General features: G+C 61.1%; 4 protein-coding genes across 4 annotated transcripts; all 4 read left to right on the top strand.

The window, feature by feature from the left end:
* Window positions 1–874: 874 nt before the first annotated feature.
* LIM2 (lens intrinsic membrane protein 2) lies at window positions 875–7,818 on the top strand (the record flags this gene model as incomplete). The annotated part of the gene is given in 6 exon segments (XM_084257949.1): window positions 875–913; window positions 915–948; window positions 951–1,040; window positions 5,410–5,559; window positions 7,417–7,551; window positions 7,757–7,818. Coding segments are annotated over 6 exon segments (510 nt in total).
* A 2,640-nt stretch (window positions 7,819–10,458) lies between these two features.
* Window positions 10,459–11,185, top strand: NKG7 (natural killer cell granule protein 7; the record flags this gene model as incomplete). Its single annotated transcript, XM_084257000.1, has 4 exons — window positions 10,459–10,615; window positions 10,690–10,836; window positions 10,914–11,048; window positions 11,127–11,185. 4 exons carry the CDS (start codon window positions 10,459–10,461, stop codon window positions 11,183–11,185), a joined length of 498 nt encoding a protein of 165 aa, XP_084113126.1.
* Window positions 11,186–13,047: 1,862 nt separating this feature from the next.
* Window positions 13,048–14,299, top strand: CLDND2 (claudin domain containing 2; the record flags this gene model as incomplete). Its single annotated transcript, XM_084257488.1, has 4 exons — window positions 13,048–13,216; window positions 13,493–13,630; window positions 13,889–14,008; window positions 14,226–14,299. 4 exons carry the CDS (start codon window positions 13,048–13,050, stop codon window positions 14,297–14,299), a joined length of 501 nt encoding a protein of 166 aa, XP_084113614.1.
* Window positions 14,300–14,979: 680 nt separating this feature from the next.
* ETFB (electron transfer flavoprotein subunit beta) lies at window positions 14,980–21,528 on the top strand. The gene is made up of 6 exons (XM_084257304.1): window positions 14,980–15,078; window positions 17,547–17,705; window positions 17,881–18,039; window positions 19,371–19,433; window positions 20,419–20,577; window positions 21,322–21,528. The coding sequence occupies exons 1-6, from the start codon at window positions 15,022–15,024 to the stop codon at window positions 21,490–21,492; spliced, it is 768 nt and encodes a 255-aa protein (XP_084113430.1). The 5' UTR covers window positions 14,980–15,021; the 3' UTR covers window positions 21,493–21,528.
* The last annotated feature ends 285 nt before the right edge of the window (window positions 21,529–21,813 follow it).

The raw sequence follows: 21,813 nt of genomic DNA, 5'->3' as shown, positions 1-21,813 counted from the left end.
CCCCAGCCCTGGTGCACCCCCGGCCCTGCTCCACCCCAGCCTCGTCCCTAAACCGGAGCTCTGGCCAAGGCTCTGCAGGCCCCACGCAGGCCACTCCAGGTGCAGTGTCCTTCCCGTTCACCCCTCCCCACCCCCTTCCCCTCCCAGCTTCTTCACCCGCAACCCAGCCACCCGAGCCAACCCCACCCTCATCCCAGCTCCACCTCCCTGCAGCCCCAAACCCGGCTCCGCTCCCCCACAGCCCACGCCATCCAGAGCCCAAGCTGTCCAGTCCCCCGCAGCCCCTGCCCGTTTCCTGTCCTGTGTGAATAATAAACGCCTGTCCCCGTGTCTGTCTCTGTGTGTGCTTAGCGCCCAGTGGCTGCTGCCAGCAGGGGGGTGGCAGGGTGGCAGGGTGGCTGGGAAGGTCACGGGCAGGAGCCAGGGGACCCACGGCGGGGAGGGATGTTGGGGCCCTGCTTCAGGAAAATCTTTTTGGGGCTTCTGCAGCCGCTGCAGTTCTGCCCGCTGGAAGCTGCTGGGCCCCGGGCCATTGTATGGGGAGGCTTAAGGGCTTTGGGGCACCCGGGAGCAGAGCGGTGAGTGACCTGGCTCGGCCCAGTCAATACAGAAGGACTGAAGTAGACGGAGGGCTCAGGGCAGGCTCCCCACTCAGGCAAGACCAGGCATGGACCTGGGCCCTTCCTCCCCAAGACCTAGGGGCCCAGCGTCTTCCTCTTCCGGGATCAGCGAGTCCAGGTCCTGGCCCTACTCCTCTCCCTCCCCTGGTGTCCCAGCCCCAGGCCCTGCTCACCTGGGACACCAGAGCCCAGGCCCCCAGCCTCCCCCTGAGACCCAGAGCCCAGCTCTGACCCCTCCCCTCCCGCAGGTCAGCATGCACAGCTTCGGGGGCGGCCTCCTCTGCACGTGCGTGGGGTGCCATCCTCCTGGTGGTGGCCACAGCAACAGACAGCAGTACCCGCTGTCAGGGTCCCTCGCCTACCAGGGCCTGTGGCGCTACTGCCTGGGCAGCAAGTGCTACCTGCAGACGGAGCACATCGGTGAGGCTCTGGGTGGGGCCCTGGTGGGTGGGAGCCCCAAGGCAGCACCTCATGGCTGCAGGCCCCTCAACTGGGGGTGGAGAGTGTGGTTCAGAGAGGGATGCAGCCAGCCAAGGTCACTTAGCACAGAAGGGGCAGAACTGGGGTGTGAGTGTTTGCTCCCAGTCCTGGTACAAGACAGACTGACTTGGGGGTCCAATAGAGAGAGGAAACTTCTCCTGGGGAGACACAAGAGCCGGGTCAGCAGATGCAGCTAGGGGTGTGGGAACAGCATTTCCTAAATAGCTGCTGTGTGTCAGGAACTGTGGGGTACTGGGGTACAGAATCAATACAGACCCTAAATTTGCTCAATTTTAGACAAGGTATTTCTGCAAATCGCGGTGCCAGGCCATGCAGGGCAGATGCACATGTGTGTGCGTGCATGTGTGTGTGTGTACGTGTGTACATATATTACAATATGTATTTTTAATGTGGATAAAAACACTGCTTGCAGCGCAGGGGCCCTGCAGCCTTCATGCTAACAACACACCATATAATAATATCCACATGTATCACCCGCCCAAGGAAAGAGACACAGATTGTGTTACATGATGTCTTTTCTACAATCCACACCCCCTGAAGTTAATAACCTGCCGCCTGTTACATGTAATAGGTGCTCGGACAGCAGCAACACTCACAGCTGGTGTTTCTCCAGGGCTGTGTCCCACCCGCGACTCTGCGTGTGTGACATGGTCTCGCTCCCTCCAGTCTCCCAGCAGCAGGAGAAAGGACCCCTGTGTCTGCAAACCAGACCAGGGACTTCACCTCAGAAAGACAAACCTTCTCTTGAGGGCGTGTGGGAGGAGAAGCCAAGCCTCTCTGAACCCCGACATGACGGGTCCTTGGAGATTTCACCTACCCCATCTCACTGAACCTGCTCTGAGAGAGGCAGCGGGCGGTCCCTTGCAGGAAAGGTAAACCGAGGCAGGGATCTGGGGTGGAGGCTTGTCCTGGGCAGCCCAGTCCTGACTTCCCCCATTGTCTGCATTGGGCTGTCTCCTTCCCCACCCAGCTTGAGACTGGGGACACCCTGGGGACACCTGAGTCCTCTCCGCATGGTACCCAGGCTGGGGTGGAGTGAGGGAGGGAGGAGGGAGGTCTGCACATTCCTTTGACCCAAAACCGAAATCCCCCGGGACGCACCACAGCCAGGTTCCTCCTGGGTGTGCGCCCCCACCACCGGGTCCACACCGCTGGCCTCTTAGTCAGTTGTAAGTCACACACCACATTCAGGACGGGATCCCCGACCTGACTTCCCGGGCACCGGCGCGGGCAGGCGTTCCCCGGGGCGCGTGGCTCCTGCTGCTGCCGCCAGGGCTGGGGCCGCAGAGGGCCTGGAAACTCGGCGCGCAGTCCCAGCCCCTGGTGCGAGCGGCCGCGGCCCAGAGCCCCTCCAGGACCTGATCTGAAAGGGTGTCTTGACCGACGGCCGGGCAGTGGCCGGGCCCCCACGCGGCCCGCTGGGCTGCGCACCCCGGCTCTCGCCCTCTCGCAGCGGCCGAGCCGGACACGGGCCGGAACCCACTCGCCGAGCCGGACACGGGCCGGAACCCACTCGCCGAGCCGGACACGGGCCGGAACCCACTCGCCGGGCCGGACACGGGCCGGAACCCACTCGCCGGGCCGGACACGGGCCGGAACCCACTCGCCGGGCCGGACACGGGCCGGAACCCACTCGCCGGGCCGGACACGGGCCGGAACCCACTCGCCGGGCCGGACACGGGCCGGAACCCACTCGCCGGGCCGGACACGGGCCGGAACCCACTCGCCGGGCCGGACAAGGACCAGAACCCGCTCTCCGGCCCTCGAGCTCGGAACCGCCGGGAGGTCTCGCGCCGCGCCCTGGGGCTCCCCGGACTCGCTGGGGGCAGAACCACCCGAGAGGCGTGGTCTCGGCCCCCGGCGGCCGGGAGTCTGGCATTAACGGGGCGACACGCTGGCTCTGTTCCGGGGTGCCCCTGTTCCGGGGTGCCCCAGAGGGACACGGGATGCCTCGGGGAGGCCTCACCCGCGCGAAGACTCAGGACAAGGCCCAAGGGCAGGCACCGGGGAAAGCTGACAAGAGGCTCATCCGCACGGGACTGGCGCAGAGGGAACGGGGGACCCGCCAACGCGTCCTACCTGTCACGCGTCTGGGCGGCGACCCCGGCGCTCGCTGCGGGCAGGCAGGTCCGGGCGGGCAGGGCCACTGTCCGCTTTGACCAAATATGGCCGCTAAGTTCCGCCCCGAGTTCCCAGCAACCCCCACGCCAAGAAGCCAAGTGTCGCGGCAGGTCTCTGGTATTATGGGAGTTGTAGTCCTCGGCGCTTGGGCTCTTTGGCATTGGGGGTAGCAGTGGGTGGAATTCATTCAGAACAAACTGTTCCCCAAATGATTTCTTACGAGGGTTGGAAGGGAGGATTTGTTCCTGGCTTCTCCCAGAGCTTCTGGTTGTTCCCTGACCAACTCTGCCAGTCCTTGGCACGAAACTACATTGCTTGATGTCTTCGTCCATGTCCACGTGGCCTGTCTGTCTCCGAATTTCCCGGTTTCATGAGGACACCCGTCATGTTTTTGAGGGACCCACCCGACTCCTCTGTGGCCTCATCTTAACTGATTCCATGTGCCATGGCCCTATTTCCAAATGAGGTCATATTCTGAGGCCCTGGGGGTTGGATCATCAAAGTAAGAATTTGGAAGGATGGGAGGGGACGCTTTTCCACTCATAACAACATCCGTGAAGAGAAATAGCCAGGAACATTTTCCACTGAGACTTGTACAAGGCAAAAGACTGCATTTTGCAAGGATAGCTTTGCAATGGCCAGGTGGAGGGGTGTAATTGTCAGGGGTGCTGGAGAGGCAGTTCCTGGGGGAACGAGGACTCAGAGCCTAGTGTCCAGTGTCAGTCCCGTAAGTGCCTGTGCCGTTTCAAGGCTCATTTTCTTCACCTGAGAAATGGGGATAAAAATAGTCCACACAGCTTAAGGTTGTTGGAAGAAGCAGTCAGGCTCGTCCATAGAAAGAGCATCTGGCACCTGCTTGGCCATGGCTAAGAGGAGGATGAGATCATGATATTTTTCACAAAGCATGTCCTGAGAGTCCAGCCCGGAGCTCAGCACAGGGGAGAATGACCCCCAGAGCTCTCAGCGTGTTTTCTGAGCAGGATTGGGAGCTGGCGGCACAGCAGCAAAGGAGAACGCAAGGCCCTTTCTTCATAAGGCTGAGGAGTCAGTGGGGAGACACAGAATTGTCCAAAATAAATGTGACATTTTCAGATCTGAGTGAGTGGTATGAAGGGGATAAATGAGAGCACAGGAGGCAGGATAAAATGTGAAGACCGGGAGGACATAGGAAATCAGCATTCACTCACTCATACGTTCATTCATTCGTGAGTTACCTGGAAATAAAATCTGCATGATAAAGTTGATTAGATCATCAACGTGAGGGTTGGCACCTAGTCCGCAGCCCTACAGATTTCACTCCGCTGAAACTGCTCCAACAAACACATTTGAATTTTATTTACATAGTTAGGAACAACAAATCATTGACATTAAAAAAATGTACTTATTCTTGACACAGGGGCTCCTAGTTCTAAGTTATTTTGACCTAAAGAAGCACAGATGGATGAGCAGAGGAAGGCAATGCAGGTTTCATCTCCCCTTTCTCAGGAATGCCCTGCAGAGCAGCAGGGGCTGGGGACCTGTTGTTAAATCTCCTTTATCTGCTCTTTGGTCAGTAGGGGTGAAAGGATGGGCTTTACCCTCTAGTAGCAGATTTTTGCAGAACTGTGTCTGATGTCAGCGGCTTTGCTTAACCGAGTGCTAGAGGGAGGAGCTGTGTTTACACTAGTATAATCACACATCCTGCAAGCACCTCTCCAGGCAGGGGTGCAAACCAAACCTCTGCTGGGCTGCTGCTTCTTCTCATTTTTTTTTTTTTTTTACATTTTAAAAAGACAGCTTTATTAGTAAAAGGAGAAAGAAAAAGAGAGGCATCTGCATAGTCGCAGGTGGGCAGGAGAGCCGCCTCTGCTGGGCTTCTTCTGAAATAGAATCAGCCCAGTCGCTGTCCCCAGGGAGCAATCAGCCTGCAGGGGGAGATAGATGGGAGTCACAGTTCAGAAGTGGAGTGAGGATGACACTGGAGGCATGCTTTCCAGAGGAGGGCACTGGAGAGCTGGGCTTTAGAGGATGAATAGGAGTTCGGTGAAGAGGTGGGTGTTTGCAGAAAGGTAGAGGAGAAGCTGGGTCAGGGATATGGAGAGAGGGGAAGCTTTGCTTCCTGAGGAATAGCAGTGTTTGTCACCAAGGGTGGAAGAGGGGTGGGGGTGACTGTGGGGTGCCCCCACAGCATACTGGAATGTCACCCAAGCCTTCATGATCCTGTCTGCGCTGTGCGCCACCTCCAGCATCATCATGGGAGTCCTGGCCTTTGCCCAGCAGCCCACCTTCAGCCGCCTCTCCCAGCCATTCTCTGCGGGCATCCTGTGTTTTGCCTCCAGTGAGTGGATCCCCTCTCCCCGTCCACCACCCCGACCCTCAGCCCCCTGCTCCTCTCCAGCCTCAATCCCTCCCACCCCCGGTGCCAACTCCAAGACTGTTTCTAATCCAGCCTGTCCTGACAGCAGCTGGCGCACTGGCCAGAGCTGCCCCACAGGTTTAGGGGTGCGGTCCCAATGAGTCTGCCCTCGCCTCACCTGCAGGTGGGGTCCCCAGGCCACTCTTTGCATGTTGACCAACCGGCTACATATTGGGGGGGTTCCCAGGGCCCTCTCAGTTTAGAAAACTCACAGAGCCCAGGAAAGCCTCCTACGTATAGGGATAGTGTTACCACACTACCTGGACCTCACGGGCTCTCTCTGAGACGGCTGCTCTGGCAAACGCAAGTGTGGATTTCATTTATACAGGTTGGAGCTGCCAGCCATTGACATTAAAAATATAATTCCTTTTTTATTTACTTTTGCATAGAAGAACTGGGGTATAGGCCAGAGGTGCAGGGGTGAGAGGATTCACCAGAGACAGAGTGAGGAACAGAACAGGTGGATCTACTGAAACACATGGCTGATGGGAGACAGGAGAGGTCTGCTGTGACCGCTGGGTCACCTTCCTGGCCAGGGATCGAATTCATGCTGCAGTGGCTGGTGATAGCTTCATAGTGCTACAGCGCGTAACCCCAGCACCAGAAGGGAGGCTCCCCAAATTATAATTATTCTTGACAGTGGGCTTTGAGTCCTAACTTATTTTCACCTAAAGATATGCCTATGCTGGAGGGAGGCCCTGCAGGTTTAATGCTCCCTTTCCATGGAGCCGCAGAGGCTGAGGGCTTATTGTTAAATCTTCTTTATCTGCTCCCTGATCGTCAGTGGGGTGAAAAGCCGGCTCTACCAGCAGATTCTGCAGAGCCGTTTCTGACTTCAAGTCACGCAGATGGCCGTGCTCTCCGGACACCCAGAGCAAGGAGGGTCATTTCCCAAAACTCTGTCTGGTGTGCTCACAGTTGCAAGGCACACACCCCCAGGCCTGCCAAACAAAGAGATAGCGAGGGCTTCCCTGGTGGCACAGGAGTTAAAGACAGCGCTGTCAAGCTATCTGCAGCCACTGCAGCACGAGTTCCATCCCCAGCCAGGGAGCTACCCACATGGCGCAGCAGACTTCTGTCTTGCCCGCTGCTCCCCTCAGCAGTGTATTCTGTCAGTCTGCCTGTTCTGTTCCCCACTCTGTCTCTGGTGAGTCCTCTCACCCCCCACCCCACCGCACCTCTCGCCTGCACCCCAGGTCTTGTATGCATAAATAAATAATTCTTTAAAAAAAAAAAACAACAAAGGGATAGAGAGGGTGAGGCCCCAGAGGGTCCTAACCCGGAGCTGCCCCATGGCACCAGGGAGGTGACGCTGCCCTCGCCTGCCAGCACAGGACCACCCAGACTTCCCACGGAGGCCCACTCCAAGGGCTTGATTCACCCACCAGCCCCACGCATGAACACACTCTCGCTCCCCCCTGAGGCGGGCCGCTCCCAGGACTCCCGGCCCCAAGCCTCTGTCCGGGGCGGGTCCTCCCGGTCACTACTGAGTCACCTCAGCCATCAGCTCAGGTGTGACAGGGAGGCTCCGGAATAACAAAGCCACGCGCTTACTCAGGCAGTCCCGAGGGTTCGGTCTCCTCCGGGGAGCCAGAGACAAAGGCCTGTCAGGTCCACTGAGACGCAGCCACCCTGCCCGCCCCACCCGCCGACTCCCCATTCTTCACCGCATGGCGAGTGAGCCCTCGCCCTTGGCTTCTCACCTGCCCGGCTACCCCAGCCCCACCTCCAGGCCCCAACACGTCCCCGCAGCCACCCGCGCACCCCCTCGCTCCCCAGCCCTTCTCGTCCTGTTGGCCTTGGCCATCTACACGGGGGTCACGGTCAGCTTCCTCGGCCGTCGCTTTTGGGACTGGCGCTTCTCCTGGTCCTACATCCTGGGCGGGGTGGCCCTGCTTATGACCTTCGTCGCAGGTATGGGGGCGGGGGGGGCAGAGGGGGCTGCGCCCCAGATGGTGGGACGGTGAGACGATGGGGTTTCCCACCTGGCCCCCAGCACTGAGAGGGAGGGCAGGCCAGGGAGGGGGTTGTAGGGTGTTGGGTGGCGCAGGGGCTGGGAGATGTGGGGAGAGGGGGGCTGGGAGACCTGGGGGGTTGACTGGGGTCTCTTCTCGGGCAGGGACCTTCTACATGTGCGCCTACCGGATGCACGAGTGTCGGCGCCTGTCCGCTCCCCGCTGAGCACGAAAGCCCCCCGACTTCATCCACAAGTGAAAGTGAAGAGGAGACGCTGAGCTGAGGAGGTGGGGGGAGGCCTAGAGGCCTGGAATCCTGGGTCCTGGAGGCGTGAGGAGGCTCGGTCCTGGCTCTGGGTGGCGGCCCCTGACTCCTGTGTCCCACGGGGGAAGGCCGGAGACCCCACCCATGGGGGGTGTCAGAGAAATGGGGTACCCATTAGAGTTGTGTTTGGGAGCCTAATAAAACTGATGTGAAACTACAGGCGGGTGAATCCCCGGGGACGGGGTGCAGAGAAACAGACAGGGGTGTGGTGCATGGGGCGAGGTGCTGGGCTAGGGCGGGTGTGTGCAGAGGCCAGACTGGGGGGCTAACGCCATCCAACTTCTGGGAACACCACGCCTGCAGGGGGCTGTCCCCCCCTCCCCTACACCACACCAGGAGCCCAGGCCTGACACACCAGCCTGCAGACCCGGGTCCCTTCCTGCAGGTTAAGGGCTTGGTCCCAGGAGACGCCCCCCCCCCCACCTCGCCTCCCCTTCCAGGCCCGGGGGGTCACCTGTACTTTGGCAACTCCCCAAGTTCCCCTCTGTGGGTCCGGTTGACCTGTTGGTGCTCAAGGATGGCGGGAAGCTTCTCTCCCTGGGTTGTATCAGAGAAGGATCTGACTCAGGCGCAGCCACAGGGGAGAGGCTGGGGGAGGCACGGAAAGGGGCTCTCACACCCCTCCAGGGGTGCCCTCTCCCCTAGCATCTGTGTTCACGCACCAGGGAGCTCTCTAAACCCTGTCCTTTTGGGGTCATATGGGGGTTTCATTGAACACTGACTGAAGTCAGCCTCCAGCCTTTCGCCCCTCTGGGGGGCCTGGGGGGAGCTGAGGCTCCAGGAGCTCAGGGCTTGGTCAGTTGCCCTGGCAACAGCCCTATCTCCAGGCGCTTCCCCAAAGATGCCACTCAGTGCCCCCCACCCCTGAGGAAATCCCAGGGTTACAAGCTTGGGCCTGGAGGCAGGAGGGAAATGATAGTGGGGTGGGGGTCAGGGCAGGAGTTATAGGGGTTGAGAAGGGTGAGGGCGTGGGCGTGGGGCTGAGCTGGGAACCAGGATGGGTTTGGGGTTGAGCTGGGGGCTGGGTTTGCAAATAAACATGGGGTTAGTTGGAGGGTAGGGGCGGGGCTGCATTCCCACAAGGTCGCGCCCTCCCCTTGCAGCCCCGCCCTCGCGCCCCGGGGCCCCTCCGCTGCCTGGGAGGTCTGTCGTGTGCTGAAGCCTTTGCCCCAGTCTGGCTCCGCCGCCGCGGGCCTGGCGAGCTTGTGGGCAGCAGAGGCGGTCAGCTCACCGGGGCGGGCGTGCCCTGGGCGAGCAGCGCTTTGGCGTCCCCGGGGCCAGCTGTCCCGGGACTCAGTCTTCACGACAGGTTCGCTTCTGGGTCACGCTCAGCTTCCTAGAAGTCCAGGTGCCACGTCCCACCTGGCAGTGCACCTGGACCGCACACCTGCTCTCAGGTGAGGTGCGGCCAGCGCCTGGTGCTGCGATGCGGAGGCTGGCCTTGGAGGGTCCTGCACCCACCTCCCCTCTCACCCTGGAGAGCCCCCCCCCCCCAGGGCCCCCGGCCCCGCCCCGTGATACAGTCACAGACAGACAGGCATTAACAAATGTGCCTTTCCCCTATTTTCTGACAGGTTTGTCTTTGATAACAAGATTAACAGTTTGTCTTTCCCCCATTGGTTGCAATTTCCCCCTTGTTTATCTTTCCGACCCAGACTCCCAGATGAGCACTCCTGCATTTCAAGGGAACATCAGCTATTGAAGAAAAACAGGCTGGTGCCCACCTGTCTCAGTGCTGCACCCCGCCCGAGAGCAGGACGGCTGTCTCTCAGACATGAGGCTGCTGCCTCCTCATCTGTCGACAAATTAAACCATTTTCCTTTTCCTCAAACTCTGTTTCCTTCTATTGGCTGAGGGAAACTGAGGCCGGCGTTCGGTCACACCCGGAGCAGAGCTGTCTAGGAAGAGACTTGCCGGCAGGATGTGCGGCTGCTCAGAAGCTGTCAGAATGTGGTTCTCCACCTGCCAGGGTCCTCAGCTCCAACCAGGGAGCTGGGAGGCAGAGCTCCCCACCGCCCCTTCCTCCCTCCGGACCTGGAGTCTGGGTCCCAAGTCTTCTTCCCTCAGCCCCAGGCACCATGGCCCCCAGCCCCTTCTTTTTGTGAAGACCCTTGAGTTGCCCCACCGCCCCCACCTCGGTCTCCCCCAACGGAAGCTTGCAGAACCCACAGGAAATTATGACACATTGTCCCCCAACTGTCCCCTCTGGCCACATCCCCCTTCTATTTAATTCACAGCCCAGCACATTCACCGCTGGGGCCCCAAGTCTCTCTCACCTCTTCCAGGAAGCCCCCCAGATGATTCAAGCTTCAGGCGGTGGTTCGAGCTTCAGGCGGTGGTTCGAGCTCCAGGCACTGGAGTTATATAGCCTGGAACACACAACCCTCCTCTCAACCACAACATGACACGCTAGAGTGTGAAGGCAGCTGCCGGGAAATGGGTGAAACCAGACCCACCTTATCTTCAGAGCCACTCCTCCCCGCCAGCGTCTCTTCCAGGAGCTCAGTGGACCCCGGAGCACAGCCCCTCAGCGGACGCGCCATGGAGCCCTGCCGGTCCCTGGCCCTGCTGGCCGGCTGCCTGGGCCTCATCTCCAACCTGGTGGCTGTGAGCACGGATTTCTGGTTCGTGGCCATTGGACCCGGATTTTCAGCTCACTCGGGCCTCTGGCGAACGATCCCTCTAGAGGCAGCGAAAAGTAAGAGGGGTCCCTGTGGGGGCGGAGGGGACCGGCCAGGAGGCACTGGTGCTCAGAGGTCTGGTCTGGCGCAGGCTACATCCAGGTGACACGGACTTTTGCCATTTTGTCTGCCCTGCTGGGGCTGGTGTCTGTCGGGTTCCTGGTCCTGTCCTGCATCCCCTCCCTGTCCGCCCCGGGCCGCGGGCCCCTCGTCTCCTGCATCACAGGCTTTGCCGCAGGTAAGAAGGGGGATGGCCCCAGGTGGGGGCAGGCGGCCCCTGCAGCAGCCTTGATGGCCTCGTCTGTCCTGATCCAGCCCTCTGCGCCACAGTGGCCATGGCGGTCTACACCAGCGAGCGGTGGAGCCAGGTTCCCCACTCCCAGAACCAGTCCTTCTTCGGCTGGTCCTTCTACCTGGGCTGGACGTCGGCTGCCTTGCTGTTCATTACAGGTGAGTGCTGCCCTGGGCGTGGGAGGCTGGCGGAGGCTGAGGGAGCAGGGCAGCCCCTGAACGTGTCTGTGACCCCAGGGGGCTTGAGTCTGGGCGCCCACCGCAAGAGCCCCTTGCCTGGCTACGAGAGGATGTGAGCGGAGGAGCCCAGGGCGTCCCTGGTGGCAGAAGGGGCTAAGAAACAGCACTATGAAGCTGTCTGCAACCTCTGCAGCACGAGTTCTATCCTCGGCCAGGGAGATACCCACATGGCACAGCAGACCTCTCCTCCCTGCTGCTCCCCTCAGCAGCGTATTTCAATCAATCCACCTGTTCTGCTCCCCACTCTGTCTCTGGTGAATCCTCTCATCCCCCACATCTCTGGCCTGTACCCCGGTACTTGTATGCATAAAAAAATTAAAAAAAAAAAAAGATGAGCCCAGGAATCCTGCCCCTCATGCTGTCCCCCCACCCTTGTTTGTTTCTTCACCCAGTCAAGTTAAATTCGCTGGCTGTGGTTATTCTGAGATTATTGAGTCATGACAGAAGCCAGGGCTCGCCGGCTGCATGGCGGGGCACTCGGGGGCCCCAGAGAGGAGTCAGGCACACCCCTCCTCTTGCTGCCCACCAGGGTCCCCGAGTTCAGAGGGGGCACAAAGTCCAAGAGGGTGCCGAGAAAGGCTGATCACATCTGGGGGTGCAGAGAGAGGTGCTTAGGGACTTCTGGTGCTGAGAAAAGGTAATCAGACACAGGCACCCAAAGGTGGAGCTGTGGAAAGACCAGCTGTTTTTAGGGGATGCAGATGAGAGCTCTGTGGCCAGAACGTGGGGCGGGGGGAGTGAGGCTGGACAGAGAAGGTGGTGAGAGATGGGCTAATTCCCAACTGATTATTTCCCAAGGGAGCTGGGGAGTTAGGAGAATGGTATCAGGGGAGGGAAGTATCTACTTGGGGTGCCAGAAAGCCCCCTCTGGGATGCACAGGGGAGGCTGAGGTGAGGGAGGAGCTTGGTGATTCAGTGGGTCACACACAAGATGGGCCTGCTGGGGCCAGGCCAGAAATGGACAGGCAAGAAGGAACCAGGAGATTCAGGGGGTGGAAGGAACCAGACTCCAGGGTCCAAGGGCAATTCGGGGTGACAGGCAGGAGAGGGCACATGTAAGTGCCCAGGGAGCCAGGGGCCCCCAGGTCAAGCATGGGACAGTGAGCCATCCCTGCTGTGGTGGACACTGCTGGGCTCAGCTGAGAGGTGGCTGAGGATCAGATGGTGTGGGAGGCAGGGAGACCAGGGCTGGAGCTGGGGGTGAGTTCGTGGGGAGAGGCACTGGATGGAGCAGGAGGGGCCTGGAGGGATGCGGGCACTGAGAGGTGGAGGGAGGAGGGCGGAGCTGCAGGGGCCTGGGAGGGCAGGAGCCACAGCAGGAGAACATGGGGTCAGGGCAGAGCAGTTTCTAGAGGGCCAAGGTCTAGACTGTCAGGGCCCAGGCCTGCCATGTGTTTCTGAGCTGTCATCTGCAGGACAACTGTGTGTGTGGTGTTATCTCTTTAAATGGCCACTGGGGGAGAGGGTTCTGGAACCCCTGCGGCCTCACAGAGACCCAGTCTCCCTTCCCCCACCTCCCTGGGTGTTGTGTCTGAGATCTGGGAGCTGGGTGTGAGTCTCTTAGGTGGGTGTGCGTGTGGGGGAGGGGGGCAGTGGACAGACCAAAGGGTCACCCCACCGGGGATGGAGGTCTCTGGGGGACAAGAAGCTTCCTAAGCAGAGGATGCCGGGGGAGCAAGGCCTCAGTCCCCAGTGGGAGCCTTAGGGAGGAGGAAGGAGGAACCCTGAGGGAGGAGACTTTACAGATTCCCCGGAGCAGGGGCCTGGGTGCTGTGGTGGCGATCTGGGATACAGAGGGACCAGCGGAAGGGGGTCTGTCGGGAGAGGGGCCTGGGGAAGAAGGGGAAGAAGCTCCCAGAAGCTGGGGCAGGCCCTTGGCCAATCCTGCCCCTGTGGCCCTCCTGACAGACTCCCTGTCATGGGGGTGAAGCGGAGCCTCCAGAGCGGGGGCACCATCCTGGGCTTCTTAGCCAACGTGGTCACCATTCTCTCCACTGCCTCTAACTACTGGATCCAGCACCAAGGGGGCCACAGCGGCCTGTGGCAGGAATGTAAAAGCGGCGTCTGCTCCAACCTACCCTGCCAGAGTGAGGCCCGCCCGCCCCAGGCCCCCTAGATGGCAACCCCGCACGGACCCCAGCTGTCCCCGCCCTCCCCCAAGAGCTGGGCACCTACATCTTTTCCAATTCCAGTCCCAGATCCAGCTGCCCCTCGGTGACCGAGGCCACCACACTCCCCCCACGTGGGTGATATTAACGGCCCTCAGGTCCCCACCCAACCCCCTGACTTCGGGTGGGTGATCTCAGCCGCGCGGCGGCGGGAGGGGTGCCACCCCCCAGCAGCTGAGGCGCCGCTGTCCGCAGCCATGCTGGCGGTCACCGCGGCGGGCATGGTGCTCTCGGCGTGCGGCAGCGCCGTGGGCTTGGTGATGGCGCTGCGGATTCTGTGCCGCGAGGGCAGCTCGCGGGGCCAGGCCACGAGCATCGTCTTCTTCCTCTGCGGTGAGACGGCAGCGGGGGCCAGACGTAGGGTGGCCTGGGATGGGAGAGGCAGGGGTCCGGGGATCACGAACTGACGCTCTGGGGGGGACCTGGAGGGGACCGCAGGCGACCCCGGCCAGGGGCGGGCGAGACGGCAGCCAGGCCGGGGGCGGGGCCAGCAGGGGCGGTGGGCGGGGCCCGGCCCGGCGGGGCGGGGCCTGCGGCGGTGGGCGGGGCCTGGCGGGCCTGGGCGGGGCCTGACCGGCCGGGTGGGCCCAGGCCTGCTGCTGCTGATCGCCTTGACAGGTTACACCGCCAAGAATGCGTGGAAAACCAACGTCTTCTTCTCCTGGTCCTATTTTTCGGGGTGGCTGGCATTACCCTTCTCTATCCTCGCGGGTAACCCGGACAGCGGGAAGAGGGGGGAGGAGCTGGCCCGGGGAGGCCCCCCACCCCCGCAGACACCCCAGTGACCTCCCAGGGACCCCCCAGCACACGCCGCCCGCTCTCGACCCCGCAGACCAGGCAGAGCCGCCCTTGGAGCCCGCCCGGGCCCCGGGCCCGCCTGCCGTCTGCGGGGACCCACCGTGCGCCCCCGCCCCGCCCCGCCCGCCAGGGTTCTGCTTCCTGCTGGCCGACATGATCGTGCAGAGCACCGACGCCATCAGCGGGTTCCCCGTGTGCCTGTGACCGCAGCCGGCCTGGGGCGCAATAAAGGAGCGACTTCCACCGCCGCGCCCGCGAGCCTTTTTGCGGCCGGAGCGCGCGGGGCCCCGCGGGCGCGGGCACCGCCACGACGGGCGCGCGGCGGGACGAGGCGGGGCGCGGAGGCCGTACCTGGGGCTCCGGCGGGCAGGGCCGGGAGGGAGGAACCGGGGGGGAACGGGACGCGGAGGAGCGGGTGGGGCGACCCCCGGCGCTTCGAGGGGAGCGGGCGCCGGCGGAGGACGCGGGCACGGGGGAGCGTGGGGCCGGCGCCGGGGTGCCAGGCGCGTGGGGAGAGCGTGGGGAGACAGACGCGGGCAGGGCGGCTAGGTGGGGCGAGGAAGAGGCGGGAGTCCGCGGGGAGCGGAGGAGTCGGGGCTCCGCGAGAAGTTAGGACGGGGGCGCAGCTCTGCTCCTGGGGCGCCTCCCGCCCCGGCACGACCCTTCACCCAGTTCCCGGCCGCGCCCCCTTCCCGTCCCGGTCCCGCCTCCCTCCCCCAGGGCCCCTCCCCATTGGCCGGCAGCCGCCTGCCACGCCTCCCTGCCCTCCGGCCTCCCGATTGGTGCGCTGCCGGGGCGGGGAGGCGGGCGCTGCCGCGAGTGACTGGCTGCCGGCGGGGGCGCAGGCGCAGAGACGGGCGGGGGCGGGGCGCCGGCCGCGGGAGTCGGAGCTGGCGCCTGACCCCGCAGCCGGCTGCAGCGGGAAGATGGCGGAGCTGCGCGCGCTTGTGGCTGTCAAGAGAGTGATCGACTTCGCCGTGAAGGTGACCGGGCCCCCCTCCCACCTCCCCGAGCCCCGGGGCCGGGTGCCTCCGGCGTCGTGAGAGCGCATGTGTGGGGGTGCCTCGCAACCCCCATCTCTGCCTCTCTTCCCCACAGTCAAAGTCACACCTAAGGGCAAAGATCAGGCGCTGACCTGAGAGGCTCTGACAGCGGCTCTCTCCAAGCTCACACCCGCCCCGGGTGGCCCGGCTCCCTCTGCCTCCCGCTCCGGTCTCGCTCCGAGGACTGCTGAGCGAGCCGCCTGTTTCCGAGCGGCCGCAGGAGCCCAGGTCCTGCTGAACAATCGGAGAAACGAGGCACGGAGACTGCTCTTCCCCGCCCGGGCTCTGCTCAGGAGCCAGACTTTCACAATCAGACTGTGCTGCAAACGCCAGGGACTATTACCGCCAGAAAGCGTGCCCTGGGGAGGTCAGATTGGGTCCTGGGGACCCAACGCCCTCTTTCAGCCTCCATGGCCACAGGGAGCGTGAGGAGGCTCTGGCTAGGAAAGGAAGGAGAAGTGTGTCTGCTGGAGATGAAAGCCAATCCTCTGGCCCAGCCGTGGAATAGCTGACATTCTTCCCGGGAAGGAAACTTCTCTGCAGAGCTGGCTTGTCCCCAGGGAGATGCTGGTCTGGACAGAGGTGAACCAGTCCTGCAGGCCAGTACTTGAACCAAGTACTTAAAGCAAGCTGAGGGGTGATGACTGTCCACCCATGCCTGCCCCCCCCACCCCATCAGACTGGGAGCTCACGTCCATGTGCCCTGCATTGCCCAGCCCAGGGCCTGGCACGCTGGAGGCCTCAGCCTGATGAAACTGGGGTCACCAAGTTGACCCTGCTGACTTGAGGGCCCAGGAGCCAGACCCAGCATGGAGGCTTAAGTGCTGGTGCCCGCTCAGCTCCTGGGCAGAGATGAGCTAGTTCCGTCCTTTCAGAACCTTCCAGATGCTGTTAGTGCCCTTGGACAGGCAGGGAAACGGAGGCCCGTGGGGTTTGTGTTACCTGCCGGATCATGCAGCTCGGCAGAGGCAAGGCTGGAGGCCACCCCAGTCCTGCTCCACTCTCGGGGCTCCCTTCTGTCTCCACTCAACAGTCATGTGGCTTGTTGACCAGGGTGTTGCCTCCTGAATCCTGGCTCCCCACTCTCCTGGATTCCACCTACCTCTGGGTGTCCCTTTGGGTTCCTACAGCCCCCGAACTTCCCTCTGCTCCTACCCTGGCCCCTGACCTGATGTCCTGGTTCCTATCGGTCTCCCCCACTGGGTCCCCTCTGGGCCCAGCCTTGCCCAGCACAGGATTGGCATCCGGGGAATGAGTGAGGAGCGGAAGTGGGAAAGCCCTTGTGTCCGCTCCCACCCTCTTGTCTTCCCACAGTGCCCTAGGGCGCCTGCCGTCACATCCGGTACAGTCTGTTGCTATCCCTTTCTTAATAAATAAATGATTCCGACACTGCCAGTCCCTAATTACAGGGGCAGACACACCCTACGGGGGCAGACCTCACCCTGCCTCCACTCCTCTCTCACCCCCATCACTTCTGGCCTGGCCCTCCTGCCCTCTCGCTCTCTCAGCCCCGTTCTCTCTTCTCCATCCTCACAACTGTTCAAGTTCAGGCCCTGCCACTGCCTTGCTGTGTGGCTTCGGGTGAGGCACCGAACCTCTCTGTGCCTCAGTTGCCTCATCTGTTAACTGAGGATGGGAAGGCAGGCACCAGCCTCCTGGGCTGCGGGACAGCTGGATGAATTAATAATGCAGCAAACCCTGAAGCAACGCCTGTCCGGGCGTCGTGGCTGTTTCTGTTGATAGTTACTGCGTGGCACCTCCAAGGCAGAGCCCGGAAGCTTCTCACTGAATCACCTACCTCCATTTGTAAGACATCACTGTTAAAACAAAAACAAGCCCGTCACTGATTCCGTAGGCCGAGCCTCATGTCCAGCCTTGCGTGATGTGACTCGGCCGTGGTTTTCAATCCTGACATCTACTCAGGCTTAAAACAGCCTCCATGGAGAGGATGCGACGGCTGGTTCCTTGCGCATCCTTTTCTCCCCCGGAGGCGGGAAGAGGGGGCCCTGATGGGGGCTGTTTTCCTGTCTTGCATTTTATTTTATCTTTTCCACGAGAGCGAGGGCTTGTGTGTCTTGGGTCCATACTGTTTGGCTGAGCGCGTGAAGGGCTGGCCAGGTTCTAACGCAGCACTGTCGGGAGCAAGTTCGCCGTCATTCATCTGACAGATAAGCCCTGTGCACCCAACAGTGTGCCAGGCGCCCCAGGCCTGGAGACACAGTCCAGAACAAAACAGGCCGAAGCCCTGTCCTCAGGAGTTGACATCCTGGCGGGGGTGGGGGGTGGGTGAGGGAACACCAGTGCCACGAAGACCTCACTCTGCCCACCAGCCTCTGCGCTGGACCCAGCCCTGCCCCCCGGGGCTCTGTTGTCCCCCTGACCCTCCCTCCTCCCCTCCTGCTGGGCAGATCCGGGTGAAGCCTGACCGGTCGGGTGTGGTCACCGATGGCGTGAAGCACTCCATGAACCCCTTCTGCGAGATCGCCGTGGAGGAGGCTGTGCGGCTCAAGGAGAAGAAGCTGGTGAAGGAGGTCATCGCCGTCAGCTGCGGGCCTGCCCAGTGCCAGGTGCTCGGGGCTGGAGGGCGCTGGGGCCTGGGCTCCCGGGGCTGAGGGAGGAGGCTGGGGCCTGGGCTCCCGGGGCTGTGGGAGGAGGCCTGGAGGGCTGGACCCAGGGGCTGAGGGAGGAGGCTGGGCCTGGGCTCCTGGGGCTGAGGAGTCTAGCCGCTTCTCTGCATGGCAGGAGACCATCCGCACTGCTCTGGCCATGGGCGCAGACCGAGGCATCCACGTGGAGATATCAGCTGCAGAGGCAGAGCGCCTGGGTCCCCTGCAGGTGGCCCGGGTCCTGGCCAAGCTGGCTGAGAAGGAGAAGGTGAACCTGGTGCTGCTGGGCAAGCAGGTAGGTGTGCTCGGTGTCCCCCGCCCCCAGCCCTGCTCTGCAGTGGGGTACAGGCGTCCCAGGCACGAAGCGGGAGGGCAGGCACCCCAGAGCTTTGCCGTCACCGCGGCTGGAGTGTTTGAGCCCGGGAGGGCAGGTCACTGGGCTGTAGCTGGATACCCAGAGGGGGTGGACAGAGATGCGGCGGGAGCAGCAGGGCTTGAGCCGGGGGGAGTGTGGGAGGAGGGACACAGGCTTCCAGGGCCCTGGAACGGCCCTGGGGAGGAGGCTGACGGGCCCAAGTAGGTCACTGGTGTCCTGCCCAGCACCGCACGAGGGAGGCAACAGAAAGCGGAGCACCAACGAGCAGCAAGGGCGTCAGTGTACACGTCAGGAAACGGCGGCGGAGGATGTAACCAGGCCAGGCTCCTGGTCTGGGTGGGACTCTGGGGACCCCGGTCTCACACCAGCTCCCCAGGACACGATGTGGCAGCATGACCTACCGAAGTCCCCCGCACTGGCTGATGGGGCTCTTTCCGTGGTGCCAGCTTGGCCTGGGTGTCGGTGACAGTTCCTGGGGTCAGGGCCTCCGACTGGGGAGATGCTGGATGAGCTGGTCAGGATGCTGTTTGTGTGGGTGGCAGGTAGGTCCGAAATGAATCTGGCATAAGCCAAGAAGCCAACCTATTAGCACACATAAGGAAAATTAACAGGGTTACAGGTACAGCGTGATCCAGGGTCACATGTGACCCCTGGGCTCTGCTCCCCTCTTGGTTTCACTTTCTCCGGACTCACATCCCACCAGCCTAGTGACCTCACAGGAAGAAAGAAACCTCTTTCCCAAGGGCTCCAGCAAAGCTCCCACCACTGTCTCCTTATTGGTGCAGCCTGAGTCATGCGTCCATCCCTGAGCGACCTGACGTTCTCATTGGCCCAAATCCTGCTCATCCAATTCCCCCACCTGCCTGGCGCAGGGTGGCTTCTGTGACTATCTCTGCAGGGCTCAATGATTTGGTGCCTGGGGTGTAGGGTGCCCTCAAGAGCCCCTGGATGGGTCCTGGCCTATCTCCTGGTCCCAGTGAGGGAATGGGATCTTTCTAGACCAGGAGCCCAAGACTATGGCCTGTGGCCACCGTTAATTTTGTAAATAAAGTTTTATTGGAATGCCACACACCTCCTTGCTGACATGGACATGTGTGGCCCGTGGCTGCTGGCGCACAAAGACTGCATTTATGGAAAACTCAGGGTGTGTATGTACTTTATAGAAAAAGCACACCACCAGCCCTGTTCTAGACAAAGGCCCGGATGGTGCACGAGAAGCCCCATCTTTGGTCTCCTCTCTCCCCACTCAGGCTATTGATGATGACTGCAACCAGACAGGGCAGATGACGGCTGGATTTCTGGACTGGCCACAGGTGAGACCGGAGATGGGGGGCACCCAGGACACAGTAACCTGTTGCCTGCAGAGTGGGGTGGCTCCTCCAGTGGGACAGAGGAGCTGATGGGGCACCAGCCATGACACCAGACCTCGACTAGGCCTTCATAGACCCTCCAGCCCTGCTGCTCCAACCACAACAACTCACCCCTGCCCCAGGGCCTTTGCACTTGCTTTCCCTGAGCCTGAAATCTGGTTTCTTCAGGTTGCCTGGTGGCTTTCTCAGGTCTCAGGTTCAAGACAGAGGCCTGGGCCTGACACAGAGACCTGAGGCTCATCTTTTATTTAAGCCAACATGTCTTCAACATCTAATCTATCTAAATGTATTGGGCTTATTTGCATTCATTTCCTTTTTGGATGAAGCCTTTTGAAACTGAGCACTTTATTTTAAAATATTTTTTTTAAAGATTTATTTTCTACAAGAATTGGGGTACAGGCCAGATATGCAGGGGGTGAGAGGATTCACCAGAGACAGAATGGGGAACAGAACAGGCAGATGGACCGAAGTACACTGCTGATGGAAGCAGCGGGCAAGACAGGAGGGGTCTGTCCCACAATGTGGGTTTCTCCCTGGCCGGCCGGGAATCGAACTCGTGCTGAAGTGGCTGAGGATTGCTTCAAAGGTTGCGTCTTAACCCCTGCACCACCAGGGAGGCCCTAAAATATTTTGTTTTAAAGTGAACAAACCTTAAGATTTCATTGTCTTCATAATAAGCAAAAGGTGAAGCTGAACACTGGCTCACTAGGCCCTTCTTTTCATCTCCTCCCAGTTCAAAAGGCTCATATCTCTTATTAGCCAGCCTTCTCTTAGATCTGCAGCTGGCTCAACACACTCGCGCCACAGCACCACCGTCTTGGTGGTTTTAGCTTTATGAATTTTTTTCATAAAAAACTTTAATATATTAATCATCTCATGAAGAATCTTCACCTCACCTTCCCCCCCCCCCCACGATGTCCCTCCCCAGGGCACATTCGCCTCCCAGCTGACACTGGAAGGGGACAAGTTGAAAGTGGAGCGGGAGATCGACGGGGGCCTGGAGACGCTGCGCCTGAAGCTGCCGGCCGTGGTGACTGCCGACCTGCGGCTCAATGAGCCCCGCTACGCCACGCTGCCCAACATCATGGTGAGCGCAGCAGCCGGCCACCGGGCTGGGCGGGCTGGCGACTCCCTGGGGTCAGATGGGGGAGGGTCCGAGGGACGCCTCATCCAAAGAGTGGGATGTCCCCAGGCCTGTAGCCAGCAGGGGGTTCGCTGGGTCTTTTTGGCCGCTGGTGGGTGTTCGTGGGGCCTGTCTGGGCTAACAGGGAGGGTGTGCTGGGCACTTTAGCCGACAGAAACCCTCACTGGACATTCCAAGCAACGAGGGGAGTTCACTGGATAACCTTAGCCATAAAGGAGGATTTATTTCCTCATCCTTGCTCATTAGGGAGGGTCCACTGGTAATCTCTGCTAGCAGAAAGATGGTTTAGGCTGTCATGGCAAATGAAGCGGGGTTCAGGGGCTCTCTTAGCTAACAGGGAGAGCTCAGAGTCAGTAGAATGGATTCATTGAATCATCTTGGCCAACGGGAAGGGTGTCGGGGGCCCTCATCCAGTAGGATGGGTTCCTTGAGTCATCTCAACCAATAGGTGGGTTCAGTGACTCCTCTAAGTGAACAGGGACAGTGGGTGGGTTTCCCAGGGCCCTCCGGCTGCCAGGAGCCGTCCACACCACGTGTGGCCCTGCGAGAGACTGCGTGTCCGGGCCAGTGGGCAGGTCCCAAAGGGCCCAGCCGGTGGGTTTTGCAGACATGGCAGCCAGGCAAGGGGGCTGAGGAGGGTGGGCAGGGGCTCCGGCAGTCCCGTGAGCTGCGGCTTCCCCCACGCAGAAAGCCAAGAAGAAGAAGATCGAGGTGGTCAAGGTTGGGGACCTGGGCGTGGACCTGACCTCCAAGCTCTCCGTGGTTAGCGTGGAGGACCCGCCCCAGCGCACGGCCGGAGTCAAGGTGGAGACCACGGAGGACCTGGTGGCCAAGCTGAAGGAGATTGGGCGGATTTGAGTCCCTTCCCTGAAACTCAGCAATAAAACTATGACTCTCCTGACATCTGTCTCTATTCTCTCATTCCCTGGAGACCCTCTGATTCCTTGAACAAACACTTGCTTAAGCCTCAGTGTGCCAGCCCCTGTGCTGGGCAACTCCAGGGACCCAGGTGAGTCTCATCCAGGCGCTGCCCATGCGTGTGGAAGGGGAGATGTGGGCCCAGGCCCCTGGGGGGGTCTGTATGCTATAAACCGGCCTAGGGTGGGGGTGCGATTCCTCACCACGGGGCTGCTTGAGCTTCCTCAACATGGCGGCCGGGTCCCAGGGCAGAGTCTATGA

This window comes from Talpa europaea (assembly GCF_964194135.1).
Source record: "Talpa europaea genome assembly, chromosome: 16".
Classification (NCBI taxonomy): Eukaryota; Metazoa; Chordata; class Mammalia; order Eulipotyphla; family Talpidae; genus Talpa; species Talpa europaea.
The sequence above is the reverse complement of the archived record's forward strand: the minus strand, read 5'-3'. Positions and strand labels throughout refer to the sequence as shown.